Source organism: Callorhinchus milii, unplaced genomic scaffold (genome assembly GCF_018977255.1).
Source record: "Callorhinchus milii isolate IMCB2004 unplaced genomic scaffold, IMCB_Cmil_1.0 Scaffold14, whole genome shotgun sequence".
NCBI lineage: Eukaryota > Metazoa > Chordata > Chondrichthyes > Chimaeriformes > Callorhinchidae > Callorhinchus > Callorhinchus milii.
Window position 1 is genome coordinate 10,673,518 of NW_024704755.1, and position 12,591 is coordinate 10,686,108.

Sequence of the window (12,591 nt, forward strand, 5' to 3'; positions counted from 1 at the left end):
AGAACTAAACTTTCTGAAGCCACAATGCCTCAAGGTAAAGTAGTGCACCAAACCGCACACAGGCCAGAATTGCATAAATACAAGTTTGCCCACAGGGCGAATTTGCGGTGGCAGATGCAACATCTGAGGCAGTTGTTGAATGGATGTTAGAGATGTTACTTTCCCACAAGAAGGGAGGGGAAATCAGAAAGTGACTCAAACCCAGCCTGCTCTCATACACCTCCCAATAGCTGTAGCTTTAGCAGAGGCCTGGGAATTGGTAGGTTCTTGCGTTTGAGTCTCTAAAGGGACCTGGGGAGGATGGGGGTGGGAGAAGAAAATTACAAGAAACAAAAGAGAGGAGGGGGTAATGTATTAAATTAAATAATGTTAATTGTCTAATGTATCCTTCACTGATATCCAAAATATATTTGCCAACAAGCTTCATTTTCTAACAGAAACAGTTCAGCACCATGCAAATGAGAGGATTTACAAGTCTAAAGATATGAAATGAGGGAGCTGTGAATTATGTGCCACCGTGTCAGAAAGGATGATTGGTGTGAGACTGCTGAAAACTGAAATCAATTCCAATTCAAGTATAATTGCCAGATATTAAATCTTATTTGTTCAGGGTTTGAATTATTGCTATTTTCAGTTAAAACCATTTTTTTATGAATTATAATTCCCGAATGCTCTCTTTTTGTTAGCAGATTTTCTAGCGAAAAAATGACTGCACCCAGGACAAGGTGTACTACAGAGTTAGATCAAATAAGACAAAAATATTAAAGTAACAGAGCACCATAAAACACTATGGAGAACTAAATTCTGCATTAGGTTAGCTTCTTTTTATAGTATTACTTATATATCAATTATATATCAATTAAAGATAATTGCTAACCAAAGAATAACTCGATAGAAAACAAAGGTTGAGGTGGCAGCAATCTACACATCGAACCACATGCAGCTTAACATTATGCACAAGGTAGTGTAGAGAAGGTGCAGGTTGACACCTTGCTCCGAGTACAGCTGGGCAAATAAGGAGTCTCGCACCTTTTCAACACAGGGAAATCTTCCATCTGATTCAACTATTTATTTGCATCAAACCAAAATTTGTTTGAAGTACGAGCCAGACGAAACGGACAAGCCAAATAAGCATAGGGAAGGCCTTGCAGCTCGAATGTCCTAGTGACAGATTCATTAATGGGCACGTTAAACAGCACGTGGATCAGTGTGAATCTTGTGGTGGATCAGTGTGAATCTTGCATTAAACTAGCAACAATCTGAAGCACATTTACTGGTTTAGGGTCACAATACTAGTTTAGGCCAGCGGTGTGAAGCTAGTCAGGGTTATCATCTCACAGAGCTTTGACTCTGCGGCCAGTGCAAGGTGAGTCCTGGGCGCTCTGAGATGCAAACCTGTGTGAGGGGCGCTTTATAAATGCAGGTTGTTTTTGTTAAGCCCAATTCATAGTCTAGACCTACCTTCCAATACACTGCTGGGGGTGTACTGTAATATCAGAGGTGCTGTCCTTTGGATGAACTGTTAAAACAAAGGTCTGCCTATTCAGGTGCATGTTTTACAAATCCTACTTCTCAACAACATTTAAAGTTGAGAGGCATTCAAGGTTTACTTGCACTTAGTGATGCAGCATTGACATATCCTCTGACTGGCATTTCTCTACTGCAGCCAGTGTGTTTGTCATATGACAGCTACTAAATATGAAGTTAGTTGCATTTTATTTTGTAATACATCTTTTGGTTCACCTCTCTGTTTGGACACCGTACAGTGATTATTTGATGGGTTTACAATATATAAGACAATGCTTTGCTAAATAGACCTTTTATTGTGGATGCTGACTATTATAGGTTAAATCGTTGAGTTCAGTTCGCTACCCGGGACTTTGTATGTTTAAGTCAGAATAGTGAATTGCTACTCTTAATTGTTTTTAAGAAACCTACCAACTTGCTGGCTGTTCAGAAGTTCAAAGTCAGTATAAAGCATCTCCATTACAGTTTAAAATAAAACAAAATGGTTCTAATGTAAGCTGCCTGCTTGTGACAAACTGGGATTGCTTTCTCTACCGGGGGCATTCCCATCACATTACAGCTAAGAAAGGAGGTGAGGCAGACCAGAGGCTCTATACGGGGGCAAGTGCTGGGGAAAGAAAGGTCAAGGACAAATAAATCCTGCTACCTCTGTTTGAAATAATAAATAAGCTGACTCACCAGAGGGGAATCATTAAAAATAATTTGCACAAGCTTTCTGTTCAGCAAGCTCTTTTGATACAACATTTCCTTCAGTGATTATCACTATGGACATGTTCCTGCCATATGGATAGGAGCTGGGCTGGGAGGCTTCCCAATACCTGAGTGGTTAATTAAGAGCTGTTGCTGGGCCGCAAGAAGCAGGTTTTAAATCCCTCTACACTCTCCTACAATGAGTAGCTTTTTGCAGGCTAAGTCACAAGGGACAGCCAGAAGCACAGGGTAATTATTTGAGATAACATACAGCTGAAATGGGGGGAATGTGCATTTGAAAGGAGGCAGCGGTAGGGGAAAAAAAAGCACTGTAGTAAAAAGGTCAACATTTCCTATTTTTTTTAGCACGCTGTTGACAGACTGTAATGTCTTTTCGGAATGAAAGACAATGTTACCAGTTTTATGAATATCTCATTTTGAATTCAACTTTGCAATTCTAAGCGTGTGCCTGCCAAACCAATCTAAATAAGCTATTCTTACCTGTCAGAGGATGCTGTTATGACTTTGATTGCCACTGTTGAAAAAAAAGCAGCACTTTCTCCAGTAATCAATAGGGGGGGGGGGGGGAACACACATGCATACAGACACACACACTGTGGAAAAACACCTTGAAATATTGTGGGCAGATACCTCCTGTCTGTAAAACATACATCATTATGTAAGTCAAAAACCTTCAGCGCCTTTAGAGGAGAAAAAAATTATCACTCAGGGTGAGGGGAAATCTATCTTCCTGGCAATCCAGATCCTAATTCAATAATATCAGTTCAATGACAAAAGCAAGGCTGTCAATGCAGAAAGAGCTTTCTGGGTTATGGGTTATAATAAAGGTGGGCAGATGTCTGATAATGAGACGGAGACATGCAGATGCTAATATCGCTGTTCACCAGAGCAGGATTGTCTTTGTTAAGCTGACCCAGGTAGCAGCTGTGGACTGTCAGCTTTTTGGAATGCTGGTTTCTCTTGATTCTCATTTAAGATCAGATTTGTATGCTGTCTGTCAGTGAACTTTTCTCACAGGGAACTGAACCCCAGGGTTATCAGTTTCATTTGGACATAACCAGATGTCAAAAGAAGTTTAAGTTGCGTGAGGAACTACGACACGCACCTTCCTGCTGACTGATGGTCTTATCCCTCTAAGGCCTCATGCGAATAATCCACCTGTATGCTCTGCAGTATTTTAATAACTGTTTCATTTTGAAGTTCAGACAATTATGTTTAGCAAATGTGTTAATTCCCTACATTGCCATGGTGTGGTGCTGTCCATTTTGGTGTCAAACTATGGCATATTGTGTCGTATGGTCTGTTGTTATTTGCACACACCATTGCTGGGATACATTAGAACTATCCCAACACCAACTTGCATTTATAGAGCATCCTTCATGAAGGCAGTGTCTCAAAGCCCTTGGTCATTATAAATGACCATTATAAATGACCAACGGCAAAATAAACCTCCATAGAATAATCCATAGAACAATTCACAACTACTAAGTATTCATAGCTTTATTTATTTATTTATTTATTGCATATGGTATTCCCACATTTTAGTTTTTCCTCCTTTATTAGATTCCTCAATGGTAAGAGTGATTAACTATCCAAGAAGTCTTTTGACTCTCTCCCTGGCCATGGCCTTCACTCCCTAGCTCTGGAGAAGTGCTTTGCCTCCACAAGGTTGCTTGTTCCTTGGGTGACCAGAATTGAACAACAAAACCAACTTGCATTTATATAGTGCCCCTCACATAGGGTAGCGTCCCAGAGTGCTTGACAGTGGTGGAGCATGACTTTAAGCCGGGGGGGAGGGGGTGGTGACCGAAGGCACGGTCGAATAGGAAGGTCTTCAGGTGCGACCTGAAAATGGGGAAGGAAGGGGCAAGGCGGAGGGATGGAGGAAGAGTGTTCCAGAGTTTCAGGGTGCAGTGGCTGAAAGCGCGGCCACCGATGGTGGAACAGAGGCTAATCTTCCTTCTGTGCTTGTGTTCTATTTGCTTTGAGCACTTTGAGCCCACAGAACTTCAAAGCATATGTATATACTCCATACCAAAGATATATCTAGCTATGGGATGTGTTGATGAGGAAAGTGCTCCGCTTCATCTCGTACTGTCTGAGGACATATTTATCCAATCTTTTATAAGTTAAGGGTATGTGGTTGCTCTGTTCACCCCATGCATTTCCAAGCATTTTAATGAGATATGCCGATACTTTTGTGCACTGTCACCCAATAGATACATGAGGCAGTGCAGAATATTTTTTCAGTTTCAGGGCATTTGAATGCACTGTGCAATATAATGATGGTACAAAGTTATATTTGAATAGTTATATTTGAATTCTACTCCCACTACGTCAATAAATGTGTCATTAGGTACATGGGTCAATTTTTTCAGAATGCTTAATGCAAACAGAAGGAATATGCAGTTTATTCTGCAAGAAATATCTCACAACACTCACCCCCCTTGAAAGAAAGCCCCAGGGAAAACTGATGGGAGAAAGTGGCAAATTTTAGACTGTAAAATACTAAAATACTGTAAGATTTGATTCAAAGGTTAAATATTGTTCTCCACAGTAAGTAAGTGCAGCTACTGAGTAAACCTACTAACTATTTATTACACTGGCTGCTTTTTGTTGATTGTTGGAATCAGTTTGGTGATTTATTTTAATGGTGGTTGAGCAGTTAGTGGAAACTATTGGCATGTAGCTTGAATCAGTCTGGGAAAAGAAACCACAGTAACAGTATTTGAAATGGCTGAATGAAAATCTTGGAAAAAGTTTGCAGAAAATACAGCTCTCACCTCCTGCAAAACTGATTTCAGTGAAGTGTTGCTCTTTAGTGGACATTTCTTTGTCGATTGATTGATTGATCAATTGACAGGCACGTGTCAGGCCATCAGCCATCTTTGGCTTTGATTGATCAGTTTTGTATGATGTTCAAACTGTTCTTGTGTGCTGCTTGTTTTCATCAGTGAACACTTGCAACAGTTCTCATTTGTTGAGACTGACTTCATACAGTATCACCTGTTCTTCCATAGATTAGAATCTTAGATACATGACTTTCAAAGCATTAACTTTAATACCTCAGAAACATTTATCCTGAAGGTAGTTCAAGATAGTTCTGCTTAATAAGAGGAAGGTATTGTGATATTAAAAAGTATAAGAAAAGCTATTAGTTGAACAATTGTTTTTTCAGTGGCTAGCAGGCAGCAATAAATAAGGCAAACAAGATCTTGGGTTATATTGCCAAATAGGTTGATTTCAGATCCCCAGAAGTCAAGTTGTACAATGCTTTGGTCAGGCTGCACCTCGAGTACTATGTACAGTTCTGGTTTGCGCAACATAAGGTAACTGCCCAGACTCTAGAGGCAGTGCAGAGATCAATGAAGATGATTCCCAGTAGACAAGTTGGAGCACTTCAACCTTGAAAATAGACATCCCCAAGATGGGGTAGAGAAGTATTTAAGATTTTAATAAATAATAGAACCCGTTTGCTAATAACCCAGATTCTAAGGTGAGGTTGTGCCATTTGGCTTGAGCCCATTGGCTGACCTACCTCCTGTGCACTAACGGAGGAATGACTTCTGTGTAACCAATATCACTTCCTGTACCCTTGCACGCATGCTAGTGATGTTGGCGGCAACCTTATTATCCTGATCAGTCACATCAGTCATGTAAATCATTGTAAAGATTGCTGGATTTTATGGATCCTGACTACCACCTTATAACAGGGTTCTATTATCATCTCAAGATTCCAGCATTAAAATTGCTACGGTTCATCCCAAAATAACCTGCTTCTACTGTATGATATCAAGCAGTGTAATGTTGGAGCTCAGATATTTTGTAGAAAGAGAACATAAACCTTTCTAATATTCCATAGTATAATGTGGCAATGAATGTGCAATCCATACCATGCAAATTTAACGTGCAGAACAGTCATTTAAGTCTCTGGTTTTAGATGCTGACATTGTGAAGAGAACTGTTTAAGAAAATAACAAATTGAATATATGTCAGGGATGTATTCATGGTGTTAAATGAATATGTAACCTGAAACATGATTAAGTGAAGGTGCAGACACAATAGTTCTTCATTCATGCTGTATTCGCATACATCACCAGACTTATTGGCAAAGGCCCAGTGGCAGGGTTCATAACAAACGCATTTTCAGTGAGCCTCCCGTAATAGATGTTCATTAATAAAAATTGTTACACACGCGTCTGTATGTACGCTTGCTTTGTGGACCAGTTTATGACATGATAAGCATTTGAGCAGATGAGCAGAACTGCAGTACTTCAAACTGACTGACGAGTGAAAAATTTGCACTGAAGTTATTTGATTTTAATACAATTGAACAAAGGACAATTTGAAGCATTACAAAAATAGATTCTCTTGTTACAACTTCAAAAATTGAGTCCAATGAATCACAGTATGCATGTCAGAATTAAAGAATCAAGTCACACATAAAATAACTGCTGAGCACCGGAAACATCTGGAGAGAAAGTGGTGAGTGGAAGTCCAAGACTGATGGTAGCATTGTCTGGAAGTGGCAGAATCAACTTGATAGCTAAGGATGTCCAAGCTTGCTTTAATTTAAACCAGAAATGAAATACTCCCACGCCACTAGATGTCACTAGTACTATTATAATAATCCTTGCATCTGATATAGCACCTTATCCTTTCGTTGGGATGTCTCACAACACTTCACATTATATATTGTAAAGACTGTATTTTGTGGGCGAAACTATGAATACTATGAAGATTTGTACCTGTAGATTTGTAACAGATGTTGCTTTTAGGGAATGTTGCTACCCTTTTATACAGTATTGGGCGAACAGAACCACTGAGATTTCTGCAGCTCCCGGCTTTCATTCCTGTGACTTTACACAATTCGTGGCAGCAGTGAATTGCTGAGGTTAGTGGTGTAAAATCTTAAGGGGGAAATGTTTCGCCCACAAAATCTACAGTCAATTTACTTTGCATTATATTCTGTGAAGCGCTTTGAGACATTTCGAAGACATGGTAAGGCGCTATATCAAATGCAAGGATTATTAACATTATTATTATTAAATGCAGTAAGCCTGAGTTTGGATCTTGGTAAGGACTGGGGTGATGAGCTTGCAGAGTTAAGGAATTTTCTATTAGAAATGGCAATGTTTTAGATCCCACTGAATATAGAGCAACAGGTTTATATCACAGAATTTACTCCACCATAGAATATTGTACAGTGGGGTGGTGGGTTGCACCATTTTAAAGTATAATAATAATAATCAATAGTTCCCTTTGTGGTGCCTGACCTCAAGTTCAAGGGCTTTGCCCTTTCCTTTATAGGGCACTACAAAAAAACAAAGCAACTGAAGAAGAATCGAGGTTAATGTTTTTGATCAGAAACATTTTAATGGTGGATCTTATCTAAGTTAGCTAATCCTTCGTTTTCAGATGTTCACTGAAAAGCTATACATTTTCTACTTTCGGATTTCCTGCATTTGTAGCTTTTTTTCCCTTTTTAAAAGAATACACCCCCAGCTAATATAAGGAAGGATACCATACAGTATAGTAAGACTATGGATCCTTTGATAGTTGGGGGTGGAAGCCAGGAAGTCAATTGATGCCAAGTTAAGATTGATTATAAAAGCAGATGACAGGCCTTGTAAGGGAGTCTTGTGTTTTTGTTAGTAAGTGAGCAGCAGGATTGAGGGTGATTTAACTGTGACAGAATAGGTGCATTTGTTTGAGGTGAGGACTAAATATTTGGATTGTGAAATGAAATGCAAATCAAGCCCTCCAAGTGTTAATTCTCATGTTTGGGGTTGTTCCATATCCAGGCTATAAGCAGTTAATGTGAGCAATTTTGCATGTACTGCTCAACCATCCTTAGTGTACGGAGGCAACTGCATCTCTATGATAAGGGTAATTTTCTGTTCAATGTTTCGTTTTCCACTCCATATCCCCTTTCTCACCACTGCAAATGCTAATCTGTTAATTGCTCATCTATCTTCTGGAGTCTAGACAGTGTACATATCCTATTCAAAGCTCTGTCACTGGCCCTAAACTATACTATCGTTGTAAATGAGAAAACTATAGCATTATTCAAAATAAATTCACTTTAGGTCTGCAGCATACATCTTATATGTATAAAAATGGTGGAAATCCACTTATATAATAGTGCACTGTGAGATAAAATATGATGGGTTCCAAACCGTGTACATGGCTGATACCTGTGGTACATTTGTCTCACTGGTGGTAACCCGCAAGCGATGTTACTGCCAGCAATAATCTGATTATCCGCCTGTCAGTAGTGGTAAATCCACGATACTGCCAAGCTTGTAATCTCTCCTATTTCCAGTATGGGACCGTAGCCAGGGTTTGGGTGATGGGAGGCATCTTCTGGGAAGAGGAGAAATCGGTGGTGTTCTGGACTATCTAGCCTTTTTTCTGTGGATCTTGGATCATTGTTTGTAGAGAAGAAGGCTAGTGAAAAACTCTGATTGACTCACAGTTCCCTCTGTTCACAGTTATGTTGTGGGGCCTGAAACCTATGATAGAAAAAGGGGAAAAAAGATCCACTTTAACAGAAGTGGTCTTTAGTTGGTCTACAACTAGTGATCAGATCCAAGCACACTTTTATCTTAAGTGGCCATTGTCAGTTTACAATAGTGAATTTTAATAATAATACTAATAATCCATGCATTTGTCATAGCACTTTATCACAGCTTCTAGATGTCTCAAAGTGCTTCACAGAACAAACTCTAGAGTGGATTGACAGTTTTTTTAAGTGTTTATTATTTACTAATAATAATTAGTGCTGCAACTGCTGACCTGGGATGGGATGAGCTGACACTCCATTAGTTTACCAATTATTTTAGAACTGGTTTAAATAGAACCATTTCTTAAGACAGTGAGTTGAATGCTGTTGTTTCTTAGCTATGACTCGTACCTTTTTTCTCTGAGCTTCTCCAGCCTCTGGGCAGGTCCAGAGCTGACTGTAATGCTAACCAGTGAGATTGGCCTGATAGCAACCCACAGCTGGTCATCTAACATAGAAGTCAGCCATAGCAGTCAATTTTTAGTTTGTAGAACCTTCCCTGAAGGTGAACCTGGAGGCATTGCTAAAAGCAAAAGAGCCATAACTGGTTCACATAAAACCTGCATGATCCTCTCGTCGGTATTGCTGTGGGGCCTTTACACCTTGTGGACGGTTTTGGAAAATACTGATTCATATAATCAGCTATCTTCCCCTATTACCCACCCTATCATGAGAGACAAAGAGAACACATGCACACCCTTGAATTGCCTGCACAGCAAACGTAAGGGTTTTTACGGGAAGGCGATGTTGCATTCTTCACCAGGAGTGGCATTCTGATGCCTAGGCTATATTATTGCTTACTTTGAAGGAATTTCTTCTCTCTCCTTCCCTCGCCCAAAGCCGCACATCAACAACTTGTTTTATATTGCTCCTTTCACCCAGGGCATTGTCATGCAGCGCATTAGAGGTGCAGAGATGCTGGGATCAATTCACAACCACTTTGGTGACATTATCACTGGAAACCTAAACCTCGTAACTGGTTGTTAGGTGAATAAGACTGATTTTAGTTTAAAAATTATGCAGTAATACAGACTTGTTTACATCATTTGCAGGGCTGATAATTGCACAAAATTTGCTGTCATCACACAATATTTAACAAAACGTACTTGAGGACAACTTAATGTGCCCGCACTGTCAAAAGTGTCAGCATCCCAGTAATGAGCGTCTGACACAAACAGTTAGGGAAATAGCACAATTACTGAAATATCCTAGAGGAATAGCATGCATTTTCATGAGTGTGTCTGTGTGACAGTGAGTGCTGAAGAAGGCAGCTTCTCATTGCCAGTCGAGTTGGCAAAAAACATGCTCTCTTCCCTGAAAGACAATTAGAATCAATTAAATGAATTAAATGGAGCTCTACATGGTTAAAACATGGGCAGAGGTTCAAAATGTTGGTATTTAGAATTCTAACAATCTTGTGGCTGGCAAAATATGTCCTGACGGTGCAGTTAAGTCAAGTGTGCAACCAAATGAAATAGACATAAGTTTCCACCCTAAATATGCAGTGATTTGTTTTCTCGGATGATCAACATTTACTCTTGTTTTTAACCTAAGAAATTTGAAATCTCATGAATACCTGACTGAAAATAACGTTCCAAATAGCTCTAGTATAATGGCTGTTACTTGCAGTTCAATGGGCAATTAAAAAAAAGCTTATGTATAACTGTACTGAAGTTTAGGACTTTTATTTGAATTTATTGATATTAAATATCTAAAATGTAAAGAACACCTTATATTTCTCTTTGGAAAAATATCAGATGTGTGTCTGCTTGTGTGGGTGTGTTAAAATGAAGTAAATGAACTCTATGTATTTATTTCCAAAACCATAGCCCGCAGTGTGGAAATACTGTTCGAACTTTTAATCACAATTATTGTACCATTACTAATCCTTTTGATTCTTACTGTGCCTCTACATCTTTCAATTACAGTTCTTACAACCCACAAGATGCTGGGAGCACAAAGAGAGAAAATACTAAGATTGAAAGCCTGTTAATGTAAAGTATGTTTTGTTCATTTTAACAGTGCTTAGCTATTTTTTTTAAAAAAAGGTAAAAAAACATTTTTAATAACNAAAAAATTAGGCTTTTACTTAAAATATTTTTCATTGTTTTAGGTAATGTTTTAAAATGGCTGTTATACTCCTCAAGCTTGCTCTGTCCTACACCCTGTTGCAAAGTTCCACATTCCTACCCCTTTAGTGAGCTGATGTATTTCATGTGCCATGAATTTTTCAAAGGCACAAAATCTATCACGATGCAATTTTCTCTTCTCTTCATTTACTTTTAAAGGGTTAAACAGGCTATTTATTTGGCTGTCAAGTTTCCGCATCTCAGCTTTTCAAAACGTCTAGCCTAGTTTTGTTCAGTATCGACACTTGTCTGCATGGCCCGTTGTTGTTAGCCTCGTGTAATATCCATGACAATCGTGTTGTGGCTTTCAGCGCTCTGTAGTGCTAAATCTGAGAGGCCATTTCTAGCCCGTAAAGGGCTTTATTTATGTGTATTTGAAAGAGTCTGGTGAAGGGCCCTCTTCTTAAAATCCTCTTCAGCGGGTCATCGTATTTTCAAAAGGCTTTAAATGAAGAGGCAGTGATCAGTACTTCCATCACGTTCTAATAGACTGACATGAGCATTTGGATTTGAAAGAGGGGGAAAAAAGTGACGCAGATTTGCCCTAAATTGGCCTGACGCACAAAGCAATGAGTGCAATTGACTGGCACACTAACCCTGCACACCCCTTCACTTCTAACCACTGCTGCACAATAAGAAAGCCGTGGGAAGCTACTTCGGAGCACAGCATATCCATTTTCATGGCCCATATGGAAATTTTGTTTTGTGTACAGAGAAAGTGTCTGATAACAGTGACCTTAACTGCCATATGTGTTCAGTGAATAGTAAACAGAGCAAAGCAGTCCGGCTCTCTGACCCTTAGCATATGGGCATCTATTCCGGAGGAGGTTTTTCACAACACATCCGCTTTCACTGCCATCTTGCCTGGTGCCCAAGGGATTTCACTAGATTTGTTAATGAATTGCTCTATTGACTCATATCTGAGCTTGCCTCATTAGAGTTGAAGAACAAAATTTTTATCTGTGTTTCCTTCAAGGAGACCAGAATGCTTCTCTTTGTCAGGAGGTGTTAAATCCTGAGAGCCATCATCTGTGTTGAGCTGATTTATTTTGTCAGTTGAAGAATGTTCTCTAGTGTTCATTGATGCTGAAGTTCCACTCCTGGCTTCCTCAGATCAACCTTCTTTTTTTCTCTCCCTCCCTCTCCCTTTCCACAAGTTGAAAAAAAGTTTTTAAAAGCCCTGCCTGGTTTACAAATAGCTGAACATGTTGTCACCCTGGTGATGGCTGGCTTTACTGTGCCAAGTGCCAGTGTGTACAGCAAGTCTCCTCAGCACATCACCACCTGTCACGACATCCTCTTCAATGTGGTCACAACACAAGTACAACCTTAAACCATTCATCCTCTTTCTCCCACACCACCCCCTCCCCACTCAAACCACAGTACATTTTAACTTGTTAATCTTAATAAACAATGTTTGCAAACAGACTGTGGACGAAAAGACAAATGTCTCTCCTTGTGTGCCAAACATACAGGGATTGGGATTTTTGGCTCCAGACCATGTAAGTGAATGGCATTTTTAAATTTAAATACGCATCAACAATGTAAACACCCATTCTTTTACGGTACCGCCTACAGTATCGTATGACACCTGGGATTGTGCAGTTGGCCACAACCTAATTGAAAGGTTCAGATGATGTCATAAAACTGTGAAAAGGA

General features: G+C 39.5%; 1 protein-coding gene across 6 annotated transcripts in view; it reads right to left on the reverse strand.

Annotated features, from left to right (window-relative positions):
* Window positions 1–12,591, reverse strand: part of LOC103176098 (ankyrin repeat domain-containing protein SOWAHC-like) — a 173,229-nt gene that overhangs the window by 15,178 nt on the left and 145,460 nt on the right. The window contains exon 13 of one of the 6 annotated variants that reach the window (XM_007889484.2): window positions 7,302–8,753. The exons of the other annotated variants lie outside the window; for them this stretch is intronic. Within the exon in view, the coding sequence (XP_007887675.1) occupies window positions 8,689–8,753 (65 nt within the window). The 3' untranslated portion in view covers window positions 7,302–8,688. Of the gene's footprint in view, window positions 1–7,301; window positions 8,754–12,591 lie in introns of those variants that run through there. 6 annotated transcript variants of the gene reach the window in all.